At 46.3% G+C, this 25,675-nt stretch overlaps 1 protein-coding gene across 8 annotated transcripts in view; it reads left to right on the forward strand.

The window, feature by feature from the left end:
- The window catches only part of SRGAP2 (SLIT-ROBO Rho GTPase activating protein 2), a 102,080-nt gene that overhangs the window by 63,280 nt on the left and 13,125 nt on the right, over nt 1-25,675 (forward strand). For 7 of the 8 annotated variants that reach the window (XM_068173151.1, XM_068173158.1, XM_068173159.1 and 4 more), the window contains 12 exons: nt 1,684-1,908; nt 4,025-4,126; nt 4,955-5,152; nt 11,110-11,194; nt 13,781-13,808; nt 15,734-15,764; nt 16,493-16,553; nt 17,815-17,892; nt 20,071-20,205; nt 21,416-21,521; nt 22,073-22,297; nt 25,167-25,246. In XM_068173151.1, coding sequence (XP_068029252.1) covers nt 1,684-1,908; nt 4,025-4,126; nt 4,955-5,152; nt 11,110-11,194; nt 13,781-13,808; nt 15,734-15,764; nt 16,493-16,553; nt 17,815-17,892; nt 20,071-20,205; nt 21,416-21,521; nt 22,073-22,297; nt 25,167-25,246 — 1,354 coding nt within the window. The remainder of the gene's footprint in view (nt 1-1,683; nt 1,909-4,024; nt 4,127-4,954; nt 5,153-11,109; nt 11,195-13,780; nt 13,809-15,733; nt 15,765-16,492; nt 16,554-17,814; nt 17,893-20,070; nt 20,206-21,415; nt 21,522-22,072; nt 22,298-25,166; nt 25,247-25,675) is intronic. The other variant, XM_068173153.1, reaches the window with a different exon arrangement.

Genomic DNA, 25,675 nt, shown 5'->3' on the forward strand with positions numbered 1-25,675 from the left:
AGAGCTTCTGTCCAGGAGGGTGGCAGAGCCCCAGAACTGGTGCCCAGGGAGGTCCTGGAGTTTCCCTCTCTGCAGACACCCCAAACCCACCTGGACACGTCCCTGGGAAACCTCCAGGTGACCCTGCCTTGGCCTGGGTGATCTCCAGATCACCCCAAAAATTGCAACCCCAAAAATTCTGTGAAAAGGAGGGAGTTCTGCTGTTCAGTCTGATGCTGGTCCTTGGCCCAGTCCCATCTTTCCAGCCCTGCAGAGTGAGCAGGAGCTGTGAGTGCCTCTTGATCCAAGGCTGCCTCCACACGTGCACATTCTCAATCAAGCCTCTTTTGTTTTGCTTTTTGTTTTGCTTTTGGGTTGGTGTGTTTTCTTTTTTTTTTTTTTTTTTTTTTTGCTTGGCTGGTTTTGTTCTTTTCTGATTGAATGTAAAGTCCCTTAATTCTCTGCCTGCAGCCCAACCAGCAACTGCAGCTCTTTTTCCAAGGCTTCACACCTGCCACAGCTTGTTTGGCACAAGAGCCAGGCTTCCAGCACTCGGTGGCAGGAATTCTGTGGGAGCAGGGAATGGTCCAGCAGTTTCTCTTCCCTCTCCCCCCACCCCTCCTTCTTTCCCCCCCCCCCTTTTTCCCCTCTGCGTTTGCAAACAATGACAGTGATGAGACCCAAATGATGGGCGAGGAGGAGTTTTCATGTGAATTTTGCTTACAGAGCAGCACAGCAATCAAGCAGATGGTCTCTTTCTTTCCTTTTTGGATATTCTCCTAGTGGATGTGATCTTGCTTGTAATTCCAGGAAGGTGGGCTCCCTTCTTGTTCGCTTTATGAGACGGCTGAAAAATCCAGGCTGGTTCTGATCTCATGCTAATGAAAAGCTCCTTTTTTTCCCCCTTCTGAAACATGAAAACTTGGCTCTGCAGCCGTGGTGGAAATGAAGCTGCTTGATTGTCTCCCAGTGACATCATCCCAGTGTCAGCCATAGCCAGGAAATTCTTGACCATAACCACTTCTTGCTTCAAAGTTTTTTGCTCTTCTGTTTCAGCCCAGCAATGAAATCATCCCAACTGGTGGCTGCTGGGTTTTGGATGACTCTCTTTTCATGGCCAGGTCATGCTCCTGTCCTTGAAGTACACGGGATGAAGCAGTTTGCTGGAATTATGGAATTTTTTGGGTGTAGATTGGCCTTTATGGATGATCCAAATCCTGTGTCTTGTCTCTCCCGTTGCACTTCAGTGCCTTGCTTTCCTTTCCCTTTGAATGATGTTATTTAAGGATTTTGGAGTGTTTTCATATGAACAAGGCCCCTAAAATTCAGGTTAGAATTTAAGGAAATCCACTGCCCTGCTGTTGAACTTGCCACTTGATTTTTGGATGAAATGAGTCTCTAGTACTCCATGAAAAATGAGTCTCTAAATCTCCAAGAAAACTCCACAAACTGTTATAATAATTTAAGCTTCTATTATAGCTTATAATTTAAGCTACATAATTAAAACATGGTGATAAAATTTGCATGGGGTTACAGGCTGAGGTGCTCTGTGCACAGAGTGAGAGACGTGGGACCTCCCTGCCACCCAGCAGATGACAAGAACCCCACAACTCATCCCCCATTTACACAACTCCTGCCCTTTGGAAGCGTTCAGATTCCCATTCTGGAGCTTCATTCACCTGGAATTGTGTGTGTTTTTTCCAGCAGTGCTGTGACCTGGGCTACCACGCCAGCCTCAACAGAGCCCTGAGGACGTTCCTGTCGGCCGAGCTGAACCTGGAGCAGTCCAAGCACGAGGGGCTGGACGCCATCGAGAACGCCGTGGAGAACCTGGATGCCAACAGTGACAAGCAGAGGCTGATGGAGATGTACAACAACGTCTTCTGCCCCCCCATGAAGTTCGAGTTCCAGCCACACATGGGGGACATGGTCAGTGTGGCTCCCTCCTGCAGCTCTGCCCTCGGTTTTGGATAATTGACCCCCTCCAGGGCTGCCTGTTTGGCACACTGGGAACTTTAAATTACCCTGAATACAAATTAAATTACCCTGAATTCAAATCTCCCTTCAAGGCTCAACAAGGGATCCATCAGCACTGGGATGTGCTTCCAGTGGAAATACAGATTATTCCAGTCTGGAGACACTCCTTCCACTAAATTCCCATCACTGCATTTACCCAAGAGCTCTGCCTAGGAATGCAGCACATGGAATTTCCTCCTTGAGTCACATCAATATGGAATATTCTTTAAAATCAGCGTTTTTCTTAAAGTTCCTATCCCCCAGCACTCAGCACATCACGAGGTGAAAGGGAATTAAATCTCAGTTCTGCACTGCACTTTGTTTTTTATCCCCTACACAAAGCTCTGCCCTCAAGCCTCATTAATACCCATCAGATGGTTTTTATGAGACACTGAAAGAGCTCCTCCTCAGCTCCTCCCAGGGCTGCCTGTCGTTTGGGCCTGAGAGGTGGGAGATGATGTGAAGATTAAGCAGAGGCTCATGGCAGAGATAATCTAAATTTTACTCTCTTGGCTATCAAAGCTGGATGATCTCCAGAGGTCCCTTGCAGCCCCAAAGATTCTGTGAAAAGGAGCAAGTGCTGCTGTTAAAGCCAAGCTGATCCTGATCCTTGGCCCTTCACTGGAGGTGAAAATGCTTAATTAGGTTTAATATTAAATAGGAGTAGGAGACCTATTAGGTTTCCTAAATGTGAGTAGGAAACCTGCTAGGTTTCCTTCAGCTACAGGTTAATCCCCAAAACAGCCTCTGAAATTCAAGGTTGGAAGGGCCAGTATAAGAAACCTAAATGCTGGTTTTTTGCAGCATCTGAGTGTGCAAGTGAGAGCACAAATGCTGCTTTTTGCTTCCTCCTTGTGAGTTGGGGCTGTCAGAGGACTCTTCATTTTTGGCAGGGCAGACCCCTCTCTTTTATGGGTTTATCAAGATGTGGCTGCTCAGCTGGGAGCTGTTGAAAGTCACACAAGCTGAAACTGCTTCTGAATGGGAGCACAGGCACAGTGTGACAGTTCAGGGCAGTTGGTTGGATTTCCAGATTATCCCCCGAGCACAGCCTGCAGGATGGTCTCTTGCAAGCAGCCTCTTCTTTTGGGCTGGGAATTACAGCCCCTGCTCCAGGCTCTTCTTTGTCTCTCCCGTTTTAAGTGAAACCTTCAGACTGCAAATGACCTTCCTTGGATTTTTCTGTGCTTCTGATGCTGTAAGATCGTGGGAAGAAAAGGAATTACCTGCAGAGTCTCATTCAGGAACAGCTCCATTCACTGAATCATTTATCTTGCTGCTTCTCAAGGCTGGAGGAGTGTTTAGAAATGCAGCTGATGGTCTTTGCAATGGTGCTGCACACAGCAGATTAAATCAGAATATGTCATCCTGTGTGTGCATGGGTGGGATAAAACTCCCAATTTCAATTCTGTCTCTGAAGAAACAGCCTCAGGCAGTGAGGTCAGTGTTTTCTTGTAGAAAACCCACACAAAACCCAGAACAAAACGAAAGGGAAAAGCTGCCTCATGCTGTGGAATGAGAGTCTTTCTGAGCAGCTCAGGGAACCTCGGTGTTCTGGTGCCTGTGACAGGTCCCCAACCTGAGCTTTTTGATTTCAGCTGCCCTGGATTCATTCAAGAGTGACCTGTGCCTGTTGTTGTGTTGTGCAGGTGGTTCAGCTGAGCAATCCCAGCCCCTTGTGCCCCTACCCCAGCATGCCTGGCTGAAGCACTGAACCAAATTCTTGATTTTTGATGTGATTTATCCAAATATGTGGGATAAAGCATCTCCAGACTTCCAAAACACACTTTGAGCTGACATCACTGAAAGCAGCTGATGTTTTCTAGCTCTTCTTTGATGTTGCCATCATCTGCTTGCTGTTAGTCCTCTCAGGGAGGGAGCAGCAGAACCTTCTCCTCTGATCGAAATCCAGGTTTCAACCTGGATTTTAAAACTGGCTTCAGTTTTAAAGTTCAGCACTTCAGAGAATGTTTGTGTTTGATAAATAAACGAGTGATTGCAATGTTCTGCTGTGCTGTTTCTCCTGCAGGAGTCTCAGCTCTGTGCCCAGCAGCCAGTCCAGAGTGAGTTGGTGCAGAGGTGTCAGCAGCTGCAGTCCCGGTTGTCCACGCTGAAGATTGAAAATGAAGAGGTCAGTTAACAACCAAAACTTGGCAACCCCTCTTAGCCACTTCCAGTGGTTATTGGGCACTGATTATGGAAGAATCTGGTTGTTGTGATCCTTTTGTATTAACACTTGTGGTAAAATTCAAGGCCAAAGCATCTTGTGCATTAATTGTAGTGGGATCTCACAGGAAAGTTGGGTGTATCCTTTAAAATACCCCCCCCAAATCTCTCTTCCCATCCTTACCTTGATAAGACTGGCTGTGTTGCCAAAGTTGAATTTGGATAGCAAAGGGAAAAGGAGGAATTTAATGTTTTGAAGTGAGTTTGCATAACCTGATTTAAAATGATTTTTGTTTAAGTGGCTATCCAAGATGAGAAGAAGATGGCAGGAATGGGGATCTGATCTCTGCACCTCTGTGTTCAGGAACTTTGGGGCAAGATTTGCAACCCCTTTTATGTCTAGAAAGTTGATTCTTGCCTGCAGTAAAAATGCACAGTGCAGCAGAGTCCTGTTTATAATTAACATCTGATGCCCAGTAGATGCAGTCACAGAAGACAATTAGAGAATCTTGGTTCCAGCTTTCTTTGCTTTGAGGTTAAATTTCTTTCCATCTCCTCCTGATCCCAGCCCCTGAGATCACAACTGAGATCCTGGCACGGAGTCCTGGCAGGTTCAGGGTGCTGCCAGCTCTGTGCTGTGCTGTTAACGAGCCAAAATTAATTACAGCACCCAGGGTGTGAAACCAGTAATATCTGTTTATTAGCAAAGTGCCCCAGGGGACTTCACTGCCTCTGTTGTTTACTCACAGCATAAAACCTTGAGGTTTTGAGTTCTCTCCTTCTTGCTGGGCAGGTTAAGAAGACGATGGAGGCCACGCTGCAGACAATCCAGGACATTGTCACCATAGAGGATTTTGATGTCTCTGACTGCTTCCAGTACAGCAACTCCATGGAGTCTGTGAAATCCACGGTGTCGGAAACGTTCATGAGCAAACCCAGCATTGCCAAGAGAAGGGCAAACCAGCAGGAGACTGAGCAGTTCTACTTCACAGTAAGGGGCTGATTTGTAGGGATTTAAGAGGCTTTTTTCTTTTCTCTTTTGGGAAATTCTCCCCTGTGAGGGTGGTGAGGCCCTGGTACAGCTGTGGCTGCCCCATCCCTGGAAGTGTCCAAGGCCAGGAGAGGAGCCTGGGATACCCTGCCCATCCCCTGGATGATCTTTAGGATCCTTCCCAACCCAGCCCATTCCATGATTCTGTAATTTTCAATGTGATCTACTCAGAATTATCCTCACAGCAGAGTGCAAAGTGATGCTCTTGTCCGACAAAAAACGCTTCTCTCACTGATTTTGGGCAAGCAGAGGAAGCATGTTGGGGTTTAGAAATGTGTGCTCCCAATTCTCTGGAAATATTTTGGGATATCTCTATTGATTCAAACGTAGTCTGTGGGTAAATCCTGTCAAATTTGATTTCTTCTGCATCTGAAAAGGAATTTTCTGAGAAAGAACTTAATAGCTTGTAAACATGAAATTTCAAAACTAGTGCACACTAAAAGAATGTTTAGCTCTTTCATTTTTTGTTATCATCTTACAATTTCAGCCTGCAGAAGCTTTTCATTGAGTCAGTGTTTTTTACAAGATGCTAAAAGCCTTTTGCTATTGAATTTCTTGCCAGACAGGGTGTCTTTTTCCTACATCAGATTTATGTTAAACCATTGAATTTGTTTCCAGTTTCAAAATATTTCAGAGTAACAGATGAAAATAATGGATCTTACCCTGCTTAATTTGTCATTCCTTTGGGCATCCTTCACCTTCTTCTTCCCAGAATGGTGTTGCTTGTTAAAAATCTGAATTTTCCGTGCAAATGGCCCTAACTTGGCAGGATGGATCATTAGGCCTTGACTTAGAAAAATCCAGAATCCTCCACTGAAGGTGAATCTGGCTATTGAGAGAAGTGGGTGGAGGAGCTGCTTCAATTACGACAGGATTGACCACCCTGCCCAGGGTTATGGAACTAGAAAAGTGATTTTTAATTGAACTCTGAGCATTTCCTCTCTAGAGAGAGCTATTTTGAGTTCAGACAGGAGAAGGAGGAATCCAGGGCTCAGTTTGGATGGGATATTTCTCTGTTTCATGTTGTTGCTGTGGTGTTAGAGAGAGACCTTCTTTAAGCAGCCTGATCAGATGCTGGATTGATCTGCTATTGAGCAGGCTTATAAACAGCCTAGATAAGGATTTCCAGCTCTGGATCTCCCAGGAGCAGCTTTTTCAGTGTCTCATAAAAACCATCTGATGGGTATTAATGAGGCTTGAGGGCAGAGCTTTGTGTAGGGGATAAAAAACAAAGTGCAGTGCAGAATTGAGATTTAATTCCCTTTCACCTCGTGATGTGCTGAGTGCTGGGGGATAGGAACTTTAAGAAAAATGCTGATTTTAAAGAATATTCCATATTAATGTGACTCAAGGAGGAAATTCCATGTGCTGCATTCCTAGGCAGAGCTCTTGGGTAAATGCAGTGATGGAGTGGAAGGAGTGTCTCCAGACTGGAATAATCTGTATTTCCACTGGAAGCACATCCCAGTGCTGATGGATCTCTTGTTGGGCCTTGAAGGGAGATTTGAATTCAGGGTAATTTAATTTGTATTCAGGGTAATTTAAAGTTCCCAGTGTGCAGGCGAGGATGGCCCCAGCCCTGAGCTGCTGCAGGTGGCTGAGGCAGGGAAGCAGCAGCGACTTCAGGGAGCCAAAATCCAGGGATGTGCTGCTGCTGCCATGGTTACAGCCCTGCTTCCCGAGCCAGGGATCCTGGCACAGCTGCCCAGCAGGGCACAGCTGGCACCAGCCCCACCTGGGCACTGGGAACGGGGGGAATGGTTTCATTCTTTCACCTCTAAACCGGCGTAATTTGACTTCTTAGGCAGAATGTTGGGTTTTTATCTCTGGAAAGAGGAGGAACCAGAGCAATGCTGCTTGGGTGAAGTGCTTTAGGATTAATGGGGGTTTATTTTTGCCAAGGCCTTGAGACATGGGAAAGTGGGGGATAAAATCCTGCTGCTCCTGAGTCCTGCAGCTCTGGGGGTCCTGGTGGTGCGGATCTTGTGGGAAGTGGATCCAGTTCCCCCATCCTTCACTCGAGTGCTTGGTTTGGAATTATTCTTGGAGGGGTGAGAGAGAGGAAAATCACTGTTTTCCTGACTGGAGATGGATCAGGACATGGAGCAGTGGCAGAAATGGTTTTTTTTTGTCCCAAACAGGGAGGTCTGCTTGGGGTCTGCTTCATCCCTTGTGCAGCTGGTTCTGCCTGGGAGCATCCTGCAGGATTTGGGCTCAGAGATGCCAGACTTGCTGGGATTTGTAGGTGCAAAATGCTCCTGGCTCTGACTGCCAGCTGATCTTCAGCTCTGGACTGTCACCCTGCACCAATGAGGGGACTCAGAGACGTTTCTGCTGCTTTGTTCTGGCTGCACTTAGCCCAGCTCCAGCTGTGCTCTGCCCCAAAGGAAATCCTCAGGAGTTCTCCTGTAGTTTGATGATTTTTTTTTTCCTTTGTCTGTTTTTATTACACCAAAAATCCAGGGCTAATAGATCTTTGTAAGTCACTGAGAAAAGCCTGGAGCTTTATTTTGAAATTAATTTTTTTTTTCATCAGCGTGCTTGCAACAGGCAGGGAACAGAATGTTAGGCATGAGGAAATAGTTTAAAAAAAAAGAGATTCTGCAGTGGATGGGAACATCTTTTTCTCCTTTAAAGCAACCCCTGGTACCTGTTGATGTTTCTAATGACCTCAAATCCAGAGCCTTGCAAGTCCCAGCGAGTGCCTCTGCCCTGCCCTGCCTGACCCACCTTAGGCTGGGCTTAAGTGTTTAGATCTGCTTCAAAGTGGGGCTTAACTCTGCCAAGAGGAGACCTGCTGATCTTGAAGCTTCTGAAGCTGAGCCTTCCAACCCTCCTGTCCTTTCACCTGTGACTCTGAGACCCCCCCAGAACCAGATTTATCCTCAACTCCCCCCCTTCAGACTGGTTATTTTTGCAGTTTTGTTTTATTATTATTATTATTTTATATAGTTTATATTATTATAGTTTATATTTGTATCATTTATATTATATTAGTATTGTTATATTATTTATTATAGTTTTATTTTTTTATTTTCATCATATTTCTCTTCTCCAAAAGTTGAACTGATTGAGCAAAAATATAGTTAGGCCTTGGCAAACAAATTCTACAGGGAAATTCCCCCCCCCAAAAAAAGTAATTCATTTTTCGAGGGTGCTTCCTGTTTTCTTCCAAAACATCAACAAAAAAAGAAGTATTAATAAAGGAAGCAGGAAATGCTGAGACTTTCCAAAGGGACTTAATTCTTGTGAAATGTTTCTTTCAATGTTGTCAAGCGAGGGGACATAAAACACAGGATTTTGGCAGTTAATTAAAGCCATTTTTGTTTGTTGTGTCAGTGCACACCAGGGCTGGGGAGCCCTCAGGGGAAGCTTTGTTAGTTCCTGGAAGGTTTTCCCTCACCCTCACTACTGCCTTAGTGTGTATATTTCTTTATATATTATATTAGTGTATTATATTAATATATTTTAATATAAATATAACATAAATATACTATATTATATATAGTATATTGTATATAAATACAATATAAATGTTCTATTTTATTGTTATTAATATGTATTATTAATAATTATATATTTCTGTATATATAATTCTTTATTTATTTATGTATCTATTTCTACTTGACTCTTTCCATCCTGCACAGAATTGCTCCTGCAAAGGCCAAGCAGGGTCCAGGCTCTCCTGTTGTTAAAAATATCCATTTTTAACCTCAAGGATTTTTAGTCTTACGGTGCAGATCAGCCCTGAAGGGAAGTGGATTGAACTGGGGAAAGCTGGAAGTGCCCAAGGCCAGGCTGGATAAGGCTTGGAGCACCCTGGGATGGTGAAAAATGTCCCTGCCCATGGAACTGGATGAGCTTTGGGGTCCCTTCCCACCTAAACCATCTGATTATAACAAGAACATTTCATTACTAGATAGGAATCCTCTCTCTGTGCTCATCCTGCTGGCTGAATTTTTAAGATCTCTCAGGACTCCAAAGAGTGCTCTGTGATATTTGCAGAGTTTGTGGTTTTGAATGAAGCATGTCCCATTTATAATGTGGACAGCCCCTGTACAGCAGAGTATTTTACAGTGAAGATAAATAAAACTGCTCTGAGCTGCAAGATAAGAGATGAAAGAACTAAAAAAAACCCCAAAAAACCCCCAAAAAACCCAGCATTTGCAAAGCTGTGGAAAGTCAGGGAGCAGTGGGAAAACTCCTGCGTGGCTGTACAATATTCCACTGCCAGAGTAAATCTGAACTCCAATAATATCTTTATTTGTTTTGTCCTGTGCAGCCCTGTGGATCTTCCAGCAGGCAGGGTTTGACAAGTAAAGTGGGGTGAGAGAGGTTAAGTGAGAGAAATAAGCACAGTAGCAGCCTTTTAGCTGGTTAAAACAGATTGCTCATTGAGTGCATCCCGCCCTGCCTGCCCAGGGATGGATGACAGCTCCTCTGATGGCTCCAAAGATGCCAGACATTCAGCTGATCCCACAGTGGAACAATGGAAATTGCCCTGCAGATGGAGAATTCGCAGAATTTCAGAATTGTTAAGGTTGGACAAGGCCTCTGAGATCACTGATCCAAGCTTGGCTGGGCTCAAAATAGGAGTGGCCTGAGCTTTAGACTTGCCCAGATACTTAAGCCAGGACTTTGTGCTTTAACCATGAATTTCAGAGTTATTGTCACACTAAATTCAGTGTCACTCTGTAAATTCACTGTCACTCTGCAACTGCAAATTCAGTGTCATTCTATAACTGCAAATTCAGTGTCACTGTAAATTCAGTGTCATTCTATAACTAAATTCAGTGTCACTCTGTAAATTCAGTGTCACTGTAAATTCAGTGTCACTCTAAATTCAGTGTCACTCTGTAAATTCAGTGTCATTCTATAACTGTAAATTCAGTGTCACTGTAAATTCAGTGTCATTCTATAACTGTAAATTCAGTGTCACACTGAATTCAGTGTCACTCTGTAAATTCAGTGTCACACTGAATTCAGTGTCACTCTGTAAATTCAGTGTCATTCTATAACTGTAAATTCAGTGTCACACTGAATTCAGTGTCACTGTAAATTCAGTGTCACACTGAATTCAGTGTCACTCTGTAAATTCAGTGTCACTGTAAATTCAGTGTCATTCTATAACTGTAAATTCAGTGTCACACTGAATTCAATGTCACTCTGTAAATTCAGTGTCACACTGAATTCAGTGTCACTCTGTAAATTCAGTGTCACACTGAATTCAGTGTCACTCTATAAATTCAGTGTCACTCTGTAAATTCAGTGTCACACTGAATTCAGTGTCACTCTGTAAATTCAGTGTCACTCTGTAAATTCAGTGTCACACTGAATTCAGTGTCACTGTAAATTCAGTGTCATTCTATAACTGTAAATTCAGTGTCACTGTAAATTCAGTGTCACTCTGTAAATTCAGTGTCACACTGAATTCAGTGTCACTCTGTAAATTCAGTGTCATTCTATAACTGTAAATTCAGTGTCACACTGAATTCAGTGTCACTCTGTAAATTCAGTGTCACTCTGTAAATTCAGTGTCACACTGAATTCAGTGTCACTGTAAAGTCAGTGTCATTCTATAACTGTAAATTCAGTGTCACACTGAATTCAGTGTCACTCTGTAAATTCAGTGTCACACTGAATTCAGTGTCACTCTGTAAATTCAGTGTCACACTGAATTCAGTGTCACTCTGTAAATTCAGTGTCACACTGAATTCAGTGTCGCTCTGTAAATTCAGTGTCACTGTAAATTCAGTGTCACTCTGTAAATTCAGTGTCACACTGAATTCAGTGTCACTCTGTATCAGTGTCACTCTGCCCTCGTGTTCACAATCCAGCAACCCCACGACTTGATCAGAGAGATGAAGTGTCCCCTCACCATGCTGTTTTTTCCACAGAAAATGAAGGAGTACCTGGAAGGCAGGAACCTGATCACAAAGCTCCAGGCCAAGCATGACCTCCTGCAGAAGACCCTGGGAGAAAGTGAGTGTATTCAGGGTAATTAATTAATTAATCTCTGTCCCCAGCAGAGCTCCCAGCCAGGCTGGGGCATTTGCTGAGTTCCTCAGCTGAGGGTGGCAGCCCTGCATTAGTGATGCAGTGGCCATGCTGGTGTTTTATGAATTAATTCCTCTGATCTGCATGAGGGAGATGAATGGTGAGCACCAAAATGCTTAATGAGGCACTGCTGTGCATCACTGATTCGTGTGCTGCTCCTCCTTCACACCCATCCTGGGGAGCTCTTCATGATCTCTCTTGGGCCAAACCTGGGGATTTACTCATCAGTTCAGAATTATTGGCCTTCGTTTGTGTGCCAGGCTGGCTGCTCCTCACCTCTGTGGGTTCAACCCAGTGTTGAGCCCAGGCTTTTATTAGGAGAAGCACAAACAAATTTCAGAGCATGTGAAATATGTTGCCTGTCCAGAGGGCATCAGTCAGGGGGCAGCAGCCAGAGCTGAATATTCATTTGCTGTTCAAGTCAGAACAAAGGCAGATTTCTTTCCCTTCATGGTATGGGCAAATCCTGTTGGCCAAAAACACTTCAACTATGCATCCAAGTTTCCATAGAAACCTGCCTGCCTTGTATTTGCAGAGGAGAAGGTTTGAACAGTCTAAATGTCAGGTCAGAAACTGGCTGAGCTCAGTCCTGGGTTGTGTCTGGAGCAGGGCTGAGCTGAGCTCCCCACAGCTCGTGGTGTGCAAATCTGCTGGGTGAAAACTCAGCCAGCATGAGGGCTTTGAAGTGCTTTGTTTTCAGTTTGAAAATGCACTGTCAAACTGAAATACTTCATGCTGCAGTAATTAAGAGTTTTGTGTTTATCAGAGACGAGGGGAGGATGTGCCTCGGTGTGGGTTGGGTTGGTTGAAGTTGCTCATCTCTTCAGAAAGGGTGGCTGAAGGCAAAGTTTTGTGAACTCAGGGCATTTTTCTTGTGCCTCTGAATATCTGTGAGTGGCAGGCGAGCTGCCCCTGTGGCTGGTGACATTCCTGGGTCATGGCTGACCTCTGCATTCCAGCCCTGTTTCCTCTTAACCTGCCTGCCCCCTCAACCCAGCTCAAGCTGTGCTAGCGGGGAAAGGAGAGGAAATTAAATGTGATTTCTGTATTGCTGGGTGGATTTAAAGGCTGCTTCTGTTTTCTTCATTTGCTTTTTGCAAACCAGAACTTTGTTAGTGGCTCTGGGAAGGGACCCGGTGAGTGTCAGGGTGAGCCCCAAACAAACTCCTCCTGTCATCTGTGAGATCAGAAGGAGCTGGGAAGGGGAGGAACATCCCATTTCCCAACCCACAGGAACAGGTTAATGGTACAAACTGGGGACCATGCCTAGATTTATCCATAAAATGCCACTTAATTGGGAAATGGGCAAATAAAACTCCCTCCACACGTCCCCAGAGCACAGTTAGGAGCTTTGCAGGAAAATGTGCCTCCAGCTGTGTGTCTTCAGTGCCTGGGAGGTTCAGGGGTTGTTATTTTTTATTCTCCTCCCTGCCCCATCCTCAGGTGACATTTTTTAGTCGTGGTGCAAATTGCCTTAATCTGAAGATGACAAGTTCCAGTAATAAAAGTAGCAGCAAGTCCTCCTCTCTGCAAGTAATTATGTCCCTGCCTCCTGTCCCCATTTGTCACCCTAATGCAGGAGCCCCTTGATGCTGCCACAGCCGTGTAATTTCTCTGTGTGAATATTCCATGATGAAAACGGGACAGATGGCTGGAAATTCTGCTGCAGAATAACATTTTCATGTAAATTATGCACTGTTTTGGCTTTACGTGGGGAGAGCAAAAGTGGCTATCAAGATGTGCTCGACTAATTGTCAGCCATCAGCAATTAGCTGCTTCCCTCACTCCTCCTTCCATCTCCCCAGGAGCAGGAAGGCAGCAGGAGGGAAGGTGGATTTTCAGCTGCTGGGAATCAGTGTGGTTTCACTGTTTTTGGTTTGTTTTTTTTTCCACCAAAAACATGGGCCTGTCCCACTCCCAGCAGCACATCCTCCTTTCTCCTGCCTCTTCTGTTGTGATGTTTTTAGGTGATGCTGAATTAGCAAGTGCCTGGCTTGGCTGCTGCTTCCTCGAAAACTCAGCACAAGTTAATGGAGTGTTTTGATAAATATGTTTATAAAAAACACCACTGAACGTCTGTCTCTCAAAATAGCTTGGGTGCCAGCACGTTCAGGCTGTGGGCTGACAAATCTGGGAATGTTTGCACTCTTCCTGAGGGGCTGTGTGAAGTAGAATCTCTTGCCCCACCAGTTCCCCTGGGAAGAAAGAGGGAGGGAGGGACTGACAAGCCCAGTTTTTTGGCAGAAGTCAACAATTAGAATGCTCAGGGAGGTAAATTCTATTTAAAAACAAGAATTCACAGAGAGAGGAGTGCTTGGACAGCCTGAGCTGGTTCCTGGTGGGATTTGGTGGAGCTGAGCTGTCAGGGATGGGTTTGGTGCTGTCCTTGGAGCTTCCCCTCCTCTCTCCTCTGCTTTCCTCCATCTCCTTCCAAAATTCTCTATACAGAAATACTGAAAGCATTTTCCCATTCCTCCCTCCTCACGCTGGATTTCTCTGTCTCCTCCCCAGGTCAGCGGACGGACTGCGCCCTGGCCAGGTAGGTGTGGCTCAGGGAATTGTGTTTTCAAGGAAAATCTGATGCAACTTGGTCATTCCAGATCAGTTACCAGCCCAGGATATGTGTCTGTTAGAAAAATACACTGATTTAGAGTCACAGAATGGAATCATGGAGTGGTTTGGGTGGGAAGGGACATGAAAGCTCATCCAGTGCCACCTTCCACTGTGCCAGGCTGCTCCAAATCCCCTCCAGCCTGGCCTGGAACACTTCTAGAGATGGGGCAGGAATTTAATACATTTAATTAAATGTATTAATTTATTATAAATTAAACTTATATATATATATCCTGGCCTGGAACACTTCTAGAGATGGGGCAGGAATTAAATACATTTAATTAAATGTATTAATTTATTATAAATTAAACTTATATATATATATAAAAATTTGTTTCTATTTATTAAATCTCTAATAAATTTGATCATAATAAATATTAGATATAATATAATAATTCATATAATTAATTAATATTAACAAATTCCTTTTCTTGCCCTGGTGTATTTAAAGATCAGGAGCAGGATGGAGAAGTGAGAGAAATTTGTTCATTTGGTGCTGTCACCCAGAGAAATACTCTCCAGATTTAGGTTTTTATAAGCAAATCCCTGGTCCTGGGAGAGAGGTGGGCCCAGGGCCTGTGCAGGGCTTATCCCCAGGGATGGGGACCATAAATTGGGAAATTCTTGATCCTAGTGCTGCTGTGCTGTGCCTGGATTCCAGCAGCAGGGAGGGCACGGAGAAAAAAAACCTTTGAATTTAATTAGGACCAATCCCAGAACCAGCACTAAGCTTCTGGTGGGGCTTTAGTGAAACAGAACAACTCCCCATCTCCAAAGTGATGGATTCAGGGGGCTCTGCTGGGCACCCAGGCTGGGCCAGGGGCTGTGCATCATCCTGCCTCGTTAACAAAAGGAAGGTGATTACCACCAGCGTGGACTCATTACTGCTGTTCCCATTCCTCACAGCAAAGCAAAACTGACAGGTCCTAATTAGACCCTGACATCTGTAATAATAAAATATTATTCGTCATGAAACAATTTTAAATATCAAAGAATCATGCCTGCTAACAGTTTAAAACCCACCTCATTGTCTGTGACAGCCCGTGGAATTGGATTTTTTTTTATTATTTTTTTATTTTCCATTCTGTGCTTTTGATTTTTTTACAAAAGGAATTTCCTCCCAAATTAACACATTGTACAGGCTTTTAAAAAAATCACACTTCTAATCCCCTTATTTATAATTCAGCAGCCATCTGCCCTGGCAGGGAATTGGCTGGAATGATACATTAGGGCCTCTCTGCTATTATCTCCCTTGCTTCATTTTTACAAGAAACTAAAGGAATTTTAAACCCCAGTAATAAATTTTGAGGGGAAAACCCTGCCAGATCAGGGCCTTTTTCCTATTTTTCTGCCATTAATGTCTACCACCATCAGCAAATGAGAGCAGACAGACAAGGCTTAGCCTGGCTGCTGTTCCAGGGGGGTTGTGTTATTTATTTATTTGAAATCTTATCAAAACCACCATAAAGACTCCGCAGTGGCAGCTGTGAACAGCGCAGGGGGAACCAGCCTGCTCCCACCTGCTCTCCCCTGCGCAATTTATATCAAACTTCATCTCCAGCAAGCAGCCCTGGATCCCAGGATTCCTTCTGGTCGGAATTAAAATGTCAGGGGTGATCTTCTGCCAGGGCTCCCTTGTGCCTCGTGCAGGCTCTGGGTGATGGAAAGTCACTTCCAATCTTTCTGGGCTCCCAGAAATGGAAGCAGGCTCTGGCATGATGATTGACTGGGATGTCTGGCTCCTTCCCTGCTCCAGCGCGTGGCTGGCAGCACTGGAGGGATGGGCTGCTGGTGGTGGAGGATTATCCTGATTGTTCTCTTCTCTTTTTCCCTCCTGCACCCCCGGAGCAGCGGCCGGCGCAGCTCCACCGTAAGGAAGCAGGTAATTAACATCTCCCCCAGTAACGAGGCAGGGATGTGGTGTGGAAAGAGGAGGAGAGGTGGAGAACAGATTTGTGTCTGTCCCTCCCTGTCTTCCATGGACTTTTTGAGTCTTGTCGGGGAAATCCCTCAAACCTGGATCCAGAAGCTCGCTCATTTTCCATGACAAAATCTAAAATTGCTTTTACTCTGTGTTTTGAGAGACCTGGAATCAAAATCCCAGACAGCCTCGAGCTGTTGGGACAGTCGTGGTTTATGGGATCCACGCTGTGGTTTCTTTGTCTCCATTCCCTTTATTTCCCCTGGATTTTCCCTGTTAAACCTGGATTTTCCCTGTTAAACCTGGATTTTCCCTGTTAAATCTGGATTTTCCCTGTTAAACCTGTAACTGCTCTCTTGTTGTGCCTTCCTGCAATAAAGACTTATAAAGCCAGGCTTTGTGTCCCTGGCCTTGGGGATAATCTGTTGCTTTTTGGTACCCAAGTGAGCTAAAATGTGTTTCTTTGAGATAGGGAGGACCCAAAGTATCTCTTGTTGATACTGTAAGGTTAAAGTTTGGGAATTCCAGTTCACACAGTCTTGGGCTGCTGCTTTGGAGTTTTGGAATGAAGAGAGCAAGGTGTGATCTTGGTGTGCAGAGCCAAACCTTTCTCATTTTTTTATTCTTTTATTTTTTTTCCTCTTCACTCTACATTCTGCCTGCTCTTGCTGGAATTCCTCTCTGGGCAGGATTCCTCCCAGGCCATTCCCCTGGTGGTGGAGAGCTGCATCCGATTCATCAGCAGGCACGGTGAGTTTGTGTGACATTCCTAGGAAATGAAATGAAATGAAGTAAAATAAAATAAAATTAAATTAAAAATAAAATAAAATAACCTATATTTTATAGGTTAAACCTATAAAATAAACCTTATAAGGGATGTTCAGAGTGGCTCAGGACCTGGTGCTTGTGCAGAAGCTGCCACAGAAGGAAAATGGCTCTGATTTTTTGCCTGCATTGCTGCTGTTGTGTGTGCAATGACTGCTCCAAATAACTGACCTTGCAAACGTTGTTTTGCCAACAATATCCCTTTATTCCTTGCAAAATAAGCTTCCCATCCCTCCCCTCCACTCACCTTCCTTTGAGCCCTGAAATGTGGCCTTCACCAGGAACAATCACCCTCTTCACGAGGAGGAGGAGGAGCACTCGGAGTGTTTGAATGTAGGAGGTCAAGCAGTGAATTGATTGTTCACTTACTGCCACAGAGAGATGATTTATGCCTGTTTGGAAGGTTGACCTCTGCCAGCCTTGAATGCTGTACATTTATTGCAATTTGTTTTCATTTTTAATTGATATCATTTGTTAGTAGCGTGTGTAACAGCTGTTAATTAACACGTGTGGAAGGAGGTGGAATCCATCTTCATTAACCAAGGTGCAGGTCCTGTGTGTCTCCCTTGTTCCATTACTATTTTAGAAACCATAATCTGGAGTCCCTTTCTCATCAGCACTTGGAATAAATAAGTTATAGCTCTAGAATGGAGTTCTGGAATCTTTCTTTAAGGCCATATTTGGATACTTGGTGGAAAAATCCTCGAGAGCACACTGGAATGGGAATTGATGGGGGATAAATCGTGGCCATCAGGAGATGCTGATTTCACTCAGATTCCAGAATTGGCTTTGATTTTCCAACAGACTCCACTGAGTCCTTTTTAAACATTTTAAAGGTTTTTCCTCCTGACATTGGTCATATTTTACTCCTGGCTGCTCCACTGCTGGTTTATGACTTCCTCTAGGTTGTAAAATCCTCTGGGGATCCTCCAGGGTGAGAGATAACATGAATGGCTGTCAGAGCCCTGTTACTCTGGCAGTTTAGAAGGGTTGATAATTTTTCTGCCTGTGCTGAGTTCTGGTTTTTTATATTCTGGACATCTCAGGGTAAGGTAGCTTTTAAACCAGCATCCCCTGCCTTTGTTCTTATTTTATCTTTATTACAGGAGCTGTAGCTGCTGAAGGTGCCATCTTCTTTTATCTAATCTATCTTATCTTGTTATCAGCATCTCTTGTTTTCCTGCAGGTTTGCAGCATGAAGGAATATTCAGAGTGTCTGGGTCGCAGGTTGAAGTGAACGACATCAAAAATGCATTTGAGAGAGGTAAGGAAGGGCTCTTCCCATGTCCCAGAAATTATTGCCAAGCGTGGGAATTTGTGTGAATACTCAGAACTGCCCTGAATGCAGCTCACTTCGTTCTGTCCCTTTGATTTTTGTGTTTCCTGGGTGAGGCTCTCCCAAACACCTCCCTGGTGCTCATTAACCTTGAGTTCTCACTTGTTTGCTGTTGTGCTTTGTAGCCTGTGGAGTGTCTGTATAATAAATATTCTGAATTCAATCTCCTCTCATGTCTGATAGCTTATTGATTGTTTGCAACACTAAAGGACATAGAGGATTTCATTATGAGGTGTAACTGCAGCTTCCTCCCCTCTCCCCCAGCTCTTTGTGTGCTGGAGGATGAATTTCCATGGTTTTTTCCGTGTTGTTGAGGCACAGCTTGGCTACATTTATTCCAAATACCAGCGAGGGAGAGAGGGAAATTTCAAGAGAGTGTTAATATGAGGTAGCTTTTAATAGATTGGGTTTTTTTTCCCTGGGAAGAGCCATTCCATACAAAGGCAGGGAGCAGTTGGGAGCCTCCTGACTCATCAGCTCCTTGCTGGGCTGTTCTCCCTGGCAGAGCAGGTTCAGAGGAGCTGCTCCTCAGGCAGTCCCTGGGTCACTGGGAACAACAGGGCTTGTGTTAATCCCTGGAATCTGTGTTCCCAAAGAATAGGATCAGTGTTTTTCTCTGCTTGCTGCTGCAGGAGACGGGCAGTCATTAATTAGGCACAGCGAGTTTATTTGGCTGTTGGGGGAGAGAGAAGTTTCATGAGCAACGTGTGGTGGGTGATGTCACCTGTCCTCAGCTCCATCTACCTGAGAGTGAAAACCCTCAGCAGCAGGGGAAGCAGGAATGTGTGTCATAGGCAGAAAAAGTATCAGAATCAGATTTTTATATGAAGAAATTTCTATATTAAGAAATACCAGCTTGGGGAAATACCCACTTGTTCCATGCTGAAATAAAAAAGAGGATTTTTTTCCCCCTTCATCTCACTTGTCTCTGTAAAATCTGTGATATAGGGAACTGCCAAAGTTAACAATAAGGTCCCTGCAGTTTATTACTTCATCCAGAGCCCTTGGTGGCAGTTAATATCAGGGATAATGCTCAGGTTTGGAGTGGCCCATTTATTATCCCATGTGTTATTAAGATAATAGGCAAGCTTTGGTAATTTCAGTCACATAATGGATATATATAGCTTCAATTTGAGGATTGCCCCATCATTAAATCTAATTATGTCTGATAGGGAGTTTTCCCCAGGGAAAACTCCTTGAGTGAGCATCTTCCCTTTGGTAATGCAGACAAACCGTGGTGGATCTGCAGCAACAAATTGTCCCAGAAACACTTCCCCCAGCCCATTCGCTGTGTCTGCACCCACCTGGGCCAGGTGTGTGATGTCTGTGTGTCACCTGGGCCAGGTGTGTGATGTCTGTGTGTCACCTGGGCCAGGTGTGTGATGTCTGTGTGTCACCTGGGCCAGGTGTGTGATGTTTGTGTGTCACCTGGGCCAGGTGTGTGATGCTCAGTGGTCCCCTGTGTCACCTGGGCCAGGTGTGTGATGTCTGTGTGTCACCTAGCCAGGTGTGTGATGTCTGTGTGTCACCTAGCCGGGTGTGTGATGCTCAGTGGTCCCCTGTGTCACCTGGGCCAGGTGTGTGATGTTTGTGTGTCACCTGGGCCAGGTGTGTGATGTTTGTGTGTCACTTGGGCCAGGTGTGTGATGCTCCTGTGTCACCTAGCCAGGTGTGTGATGTTTGTGTGCCACCTAGGCCAGGTGTGTGATGCTCATGGGTCACCTGGGCCAGGTGTGTGATGTCTGTGTGTCACCTAGGCCAGGTGTGTGATGCTCAGTGGTCCCCTGGATCACCTGAGCTGCAGTTTTGGGTCTGCCTGAAGCCTCCAGCCAGGTGCTGGAGCTGTGATGTTCACACCTGCCCGGAACACCTGGAGTGTCTCTGCTGCAGGAGCACCACCACACCCCCCGTGGGTGCCAGCTCTGTGTCAGGGTGACATTTGGGTGACAGGAGCTGTCCCAGGTGTCCTGGCAGAGCTTCCCAACTGGGGATCTCTCTGTGCCCCACTCCTGCAGTGCAGCTGGGCTAGGTGGGATGAACACAACTCAGTTTCTTCCAGTGTTTTATTTCCTCCAATATTCTGATTTTTCTCTCCTTGCTCCTCAGGGGAAGATCCCTTGGCTGGGGACCAGAACGACCACGACATGGATTCCATAGCAGGAGTCCTCAAGCTCTACTTCCGAGGCTTGGAGCACCCCCTCTTCCCCAAGGACATCTTCCATGACCTGATTGCCTGTGTCAGTAAGTACATGAAGAACTGGAAAGAAATAGGATTAATTTTCCTCATCCCCCCACTTCTCTTCCCTCCCTTTCCCCTTTTTCCCTGACTCCAGGGTGAGATTTTGGCGATTCTTTGGCTGGGTTTGTGCTGCTGGGCTGGTTTCTGTTACCCAGTCTGAGCAGTCACCTTTTCCTAGCCCTCCTTGCTCTGACATGAATGAACAAGGAGATAGAAATTGATAGATTTTAAGGGCTGTGTGATGGGGTTTTGTGAGCCAGGGCTTGGCGACAGGATTCTTTAAAAAGAGAATAAAGCAAAAAACCCTCACTTGTGTAAAATAATCTTGAAGAGCTGTCATCAGAGGATGTCAGAAATGCCCTCTCCGAGGCAGGGATCACCAGGAGGGCTCCCTGGATATCTGCTTTCCCTGGATATCTGCTGCCATGCTCCTGTGTGCTGGCCTCAGCTGACAAGGTAGTTTTTATTCATACTCCTTTTAGCTTCATACCCACAAGGGACCATCCACTGCCTCCTGCTCCAGCATATCAATCATCAGGGCACTCACTGTTAACATTTTTCATGGTTACTAAAGGTGTTTCTGCCAGGCAGAGGATTGTTTGTGGTTTCTGTGTTGTTTTTAAGTGGCCCGGCTCTTGCTACGTCCCCCAGAATTGAAGAATGGTTCCATTGTCCAAGCAGAGAAATGGCCTTTGCAGGGGCAGCCTCTGAAGAGAGGCAGAAGATCACTGAGGAGACAGCTTCAGAAATGGCCTGTGCTTTTCTGCTCCTGATAAATGCATTTCCAGACTTGGATTTGTGTTCTGTTGAGAAGCAAAATCTGCTCTCCCCCAAGGAGCTCTCCCTTCTGAGCTGATTTATGCTGCCCACTTCTTTCTCAGCGGGCTGCTGCACACAGAGCCCTTTGCCTCACCCTTTAACTATGTTAATTTGAGCGTTACAGCTTCTCCTTTTCAAACACCCACCTTTCCCAGCTGCCCTGAATGAGCCCTTGTGCCAGAGCCCCTGGAGCAGGTGACATCCAGAGCTCCCACGCTCACAGGGAGGGTCCCATGTGCCCGGGGACCTTCTCTGGCAGAGGCTTTGCCAGCAGGTTCTGCAGCCAAATCCCCTGCTGCTGCTGCTCTGCTGGCTGCCCAGTGTGCAGAGCAGGGGGCCCTGCTGGCTCTGGGGCAGCAGGGGTGACTCTGGTGCTCTCTCTCTCTCTTCCAGCCATGGATAATTTGCAGGAGCGAGCGCTGCACGTCCGGAAGGTGCTGCTGAACCTGCCCAAGACCACCCTGATTGTCATGAGATACCTCTTTGCATTCCTCAATCAGTGAGTACCCCTGGGAGCACCAGGGCTCTGCTGCAGGGCCTGGGATGGACATGGAATTATTGAGGGTGGACAGGGCAGGGACACACCTTCCTCCATCCCAGGCTGCTCCCAGCCCTGTCCAGCCTGGCCTTGGACACTGCCAGGGATCCAGGGGTAGCCACAGCTGCTCTGGGCACCCTCACAGGGAGGATTTCTTCCCAATATCTCATTTAGCCTCTGCTTTTTCAGTTGAAATCCATGGCATGGGGGGGTCCTGCTGTAACCCCAGTCTTGAGTTGGGCTGCAGGTGGGCTCTGAACAACAATACCAGAGAAGAAATAAAGTCAAATAATAAAATCAGCACCCAGAGCTGTCAAACTCCCCTTGCAGTTTCTATTTCATTTCTCAGTAAATACCATCAGTGGCTCATTTCTTACCTGGATCCAACACATTTGTATCCCATAAAACCCAAAAGAAACCTTCCGAGCTCAGCTGTGTGTTCTGAGCAGAGGATGGTGATGGGGATGGTGATTTCTGCTGTTCACCCTCCTTCCCACCTCTGTTTTTTGCAGTTTGTCTCAGTTCAGTGAAGAAAACATGATGGATCCCTACAACCTGGCCATCTGCTTTGGGCCCACGCTGATGTCTGTGCCCGAGGGGCACGACCAGGTCTCTTGCCAGGCTCACGTCAATGAATTGATCAAAACCATCATCATCCAGCATGAGAACATCTTCCCAGGGCCCAGGGAGCTGGAGGGCCCAGTCTACAGCAGAGGTGGAAACACAGAGGATTACTGGTATGACGGGTGCTCTGAGCAGAGCCACGGGTGGGTGTTCATCCATGGATTAGGATGCTGCAGCAGTGTTGGCTAATTCAGGATTGCAGCATCTGGTCCAGCCTTTCAAAAATGTGTTTTATAGCAGCAAAGATGGCTCTGGTCTCTCTGGAGAGTCATCAGCTTAAAAGAAATAAGCTGGTATAAAGTAGCTATTCAGTTGTCAAACCTCACTCACTTATCTTGAAGGGCATGGTTGTGGAGGGATTTTCTTGGATGTTCCGGCTTGGTAGCTGCCAAAATCAATCTCTTTTTGTTGTTTGGTTTGTTTTTTCCTTTTTTCTTCTTTTCTCTCCTGCTTTTGCCTTTGCTCTCTGCCTTTGCTTCAGTCACAGGGGTCACTTGCAGCTGAACCTCCAAGGCTGTGGCACAGTTTAATTTCCAGGGGGAGGGAAGAGGCAGGAATGCAAAATCACCATTTCCATGCAGCCTGGAGCTCCAGAGGCCCGGCCACGTGCTCAGTCTGAGAGCACATCTGGAAGCAATTCAGGCAGAGCGGCTCCTGTCATCTGGGGTGGAAGCTTGGGCAGTGGGGGAAGGAAAGGAGGGCTTTGCTTTCCTCCTGGCCGAGCTGATCCCTCCCTTTGAGGATCAGGAATGTTCATTTGTGTCCCACCTCTCCCCCCATTGCTCCTGCTCTCCTTCAGCCTCACAGCAATGTGAATGATGATTTTCGTGGACTAAAATAAATAGGTTTTTTAAATGCAGGCACTGTGGGGACAGAGCAAGCCTTGTTTCCCTGGCTTGTCTGAGAGCTGTGGGATCACTCCTCGTTTAGAGGCTCCTCCAAACTCACTGCTGTGTGCAGAGGACTTGCCAAAACCTTTTGGAAATTCTCTTAATTTCACCCCTCTCTCTGATGTTTTTAGCTGATGTTATACATGAAGGAATTGCAGGGGGAAAAAAACTCAGTAATATTTATGGCCTTCAGGAAACACATTAATTTGGACAAGAGGTTTTGTGCCATGAGGTGAAGGGAATAAAAGTGTGCTGAGTGCCCTCAGTGTGGGTGTCAATGCACAGGGGGGTGTGGAGGGCAGAATGTGCTGGGGGTGATATCAGGGAAGGAGATAAGGGATGGGTGGGGCCCACAGGGATCATTGATGCAGCCCCTGACCCTGCACAGACACCCCAAAATCCCACCCTGAGCATCCCTGGGAGCATTGCCCTGGAGCTCTGGCAGCCTGGGGTCTGTGCCCATTCCCTGGGGAGCAAAATCTTTCCCTGATCTCCCTCCAAACCTCCCCTGGCACAGCTCCAGCCCTCCCCTCCGTCCTGTCACTGTCACAGCAGCAGAGGTGGGAGCTGCCCCTCGATTCCCTGCTGGGAATTGCTCCACTCCATTCCTCTGGCAGGATTTCCTGCTGGCACCTTCGGGGCTCTCAGGGTGACACCACTGCTTCCCAAAGCAGCACCCAGGGCTCAGCCAGCAGCAAGGACAGGATTTTAGGTGGAAAATGCTGCTTTTTAGGAGGCATGGCTGGGGAGAGGCACGTGGCTCCCGTGCAGGGTTTGGAGCCGCAGCTGTGCTCGACATGACTTCACAGTCTGGGTGAAACTTTAGCCCTCAATGCTGCTTCCTCCTGGGGCCTCCAGCTGGCTTCAGAGGCTTCTGTAAACTTTATTAAAGAGCATAAAGGCTTTGCAAAGGATGGGAAGGGTTGATTGCTGAGGTGCTGGCTCAGGAGATGTTGGGCAGCCTGGTGTCCTGCGGATTAAGCAGAATGAGGCGCCAGAATTATTCAGACATTTCACCTCTTCTCCTTTTTCTGTTTTCCTCGTATTCAAAAGAGCACAGGAGGTAGATTGCCAGGGGGAGAGCACTGTCCAACCATCATCACTTATTTAACCATTGCAGGGCCAAAATCTTCTTCAATTCTCCTGTGTGAAGAAGATTAAAAATCCCCTTTAAGGAGTCGCAGAAGGCAGCAAAGGAGTTTTCTGGTGTAAGATGAAGAGCTAGCACTGGTTTTTCGCCCTTTTTTTTTCTCCTGAGAGGAGCAGGCAGGGCAGGCAGGGCTGCCAGCTGGCAGCAGCTCTGTGGAGCTGCCTGGGAGAGGCAATGGATCCTCTTCCAGTTTCCTTTCTGCTCCTGTCCAGAGGGAACTGCTCGTGGAGCTTCTTACAAAAACATAACCTTTGCTTGCCACTTGTTGTCTGTTGATCCTTTCAAAGCTTTTCTTCATGCCAGACATAAATGAGTCCTCTTGGTAGTTTAGGTGCTCTGGAACCTTTATTTACAGGCAACTAATTGGGCTGTGGGAGTTGTTGAGGGAAATGAATGGGACATTTAAGATGGTGATAAAAGGGATGGAGGGAGATGACAAACACAGACCTGGAAATATCGTTATAAATCAAGGAATGATTTCCCCCAGGAAGTTGCAGCTTTCTCATCAGCCATCTAATGAGCCAATTAGAGCAATGGAGAATGCAGCCAGGGGAATAATCCTGGCATGGCAGGGAGGAGCTGGACCCAGCCTGGCACTGCTGTGCGAGTGCTCAGCATCTCCAGAGGTCCAGGCTGTAAGATGTGAAGTTGGACTTTGCTGATAGCACTCAGAATGGCTCACCAAGATGTTTGGTTTGGCTGATCAAGAAAGAATTCAGCTTTTTATCCACAGCCACTTCAGCACATGCATCCACAAAGTGTCTGTAGCAGCAAAACCTAAATATTGACTCCTGATAGGGATTCCCAGTTCTATCTGGTTGCTCTCCAGGACCTTCCCAGTTCTGATTACTTTCCAGGATGTTCCCAGCTCTGTCTGCTTGTTGGCCACGAGGGATCTCAATTCCCAGCAGTTACAGCTGTCCCTGTTTCCTTCTGTTGCAGTGAAAGCCCTCACGGAGAGAGAGCCCTGACAGAGGACTCAGTGCAGGACGTCACAGCTGAGCACCACACCAGTGATGATGGTATGGGAGGTCTGCTGTTTACTGGGGTAACTGGTGCAGCCTGCCTTGGGGGAGGCAGGGAAGGCTGTGCTTGTTTAAAGATCCAAAGCAGAGTTTGAAGTCGGAGCGCTCGCTCGAAGCATCCCGTGGCAGCATTTGATGGCACAAAGCTCAAAGGTGTAGGATCAGTGGGAATCTCTACAATTACCTGACAATTTTGAACGTGTCCCTTCTTCTCATGGGGTCACAGCAGGAGGCTGGGTGTGTTTCCATGTCCTCTCCCACTCCCTTCTGCCTGTGCCAGGCATTTCTGCTGTCAGTGGCTCGGGAAGGAGAATTGTGAGTGCTCAAAGCCCCAGCCCTTTAAGGGAGCAAGCAAAACAAACCCCAAACCTGCTTGTCTTCCTCTGAGAGCTGGGTTGTAGAGCAGACAATCCTGAGGGCCTCTCT

This window comes from Anomalospiza imberbis, chromosome 26 (assembly GCF_031753505.1).
Source record: "Anomalospiza imberbis isolate Cuckoo-Finch-1a 21T00152 chromosome 26, ASM3175350v1, whole genome shotgun sequence".
In the NCBI taxonomy this organism is placed as follows: Eukaryota; Metazoa; Chordata; class Aves; order Passeriformes; family Viduidae; genus Anomalospiza; species Anomalospiza imberbis.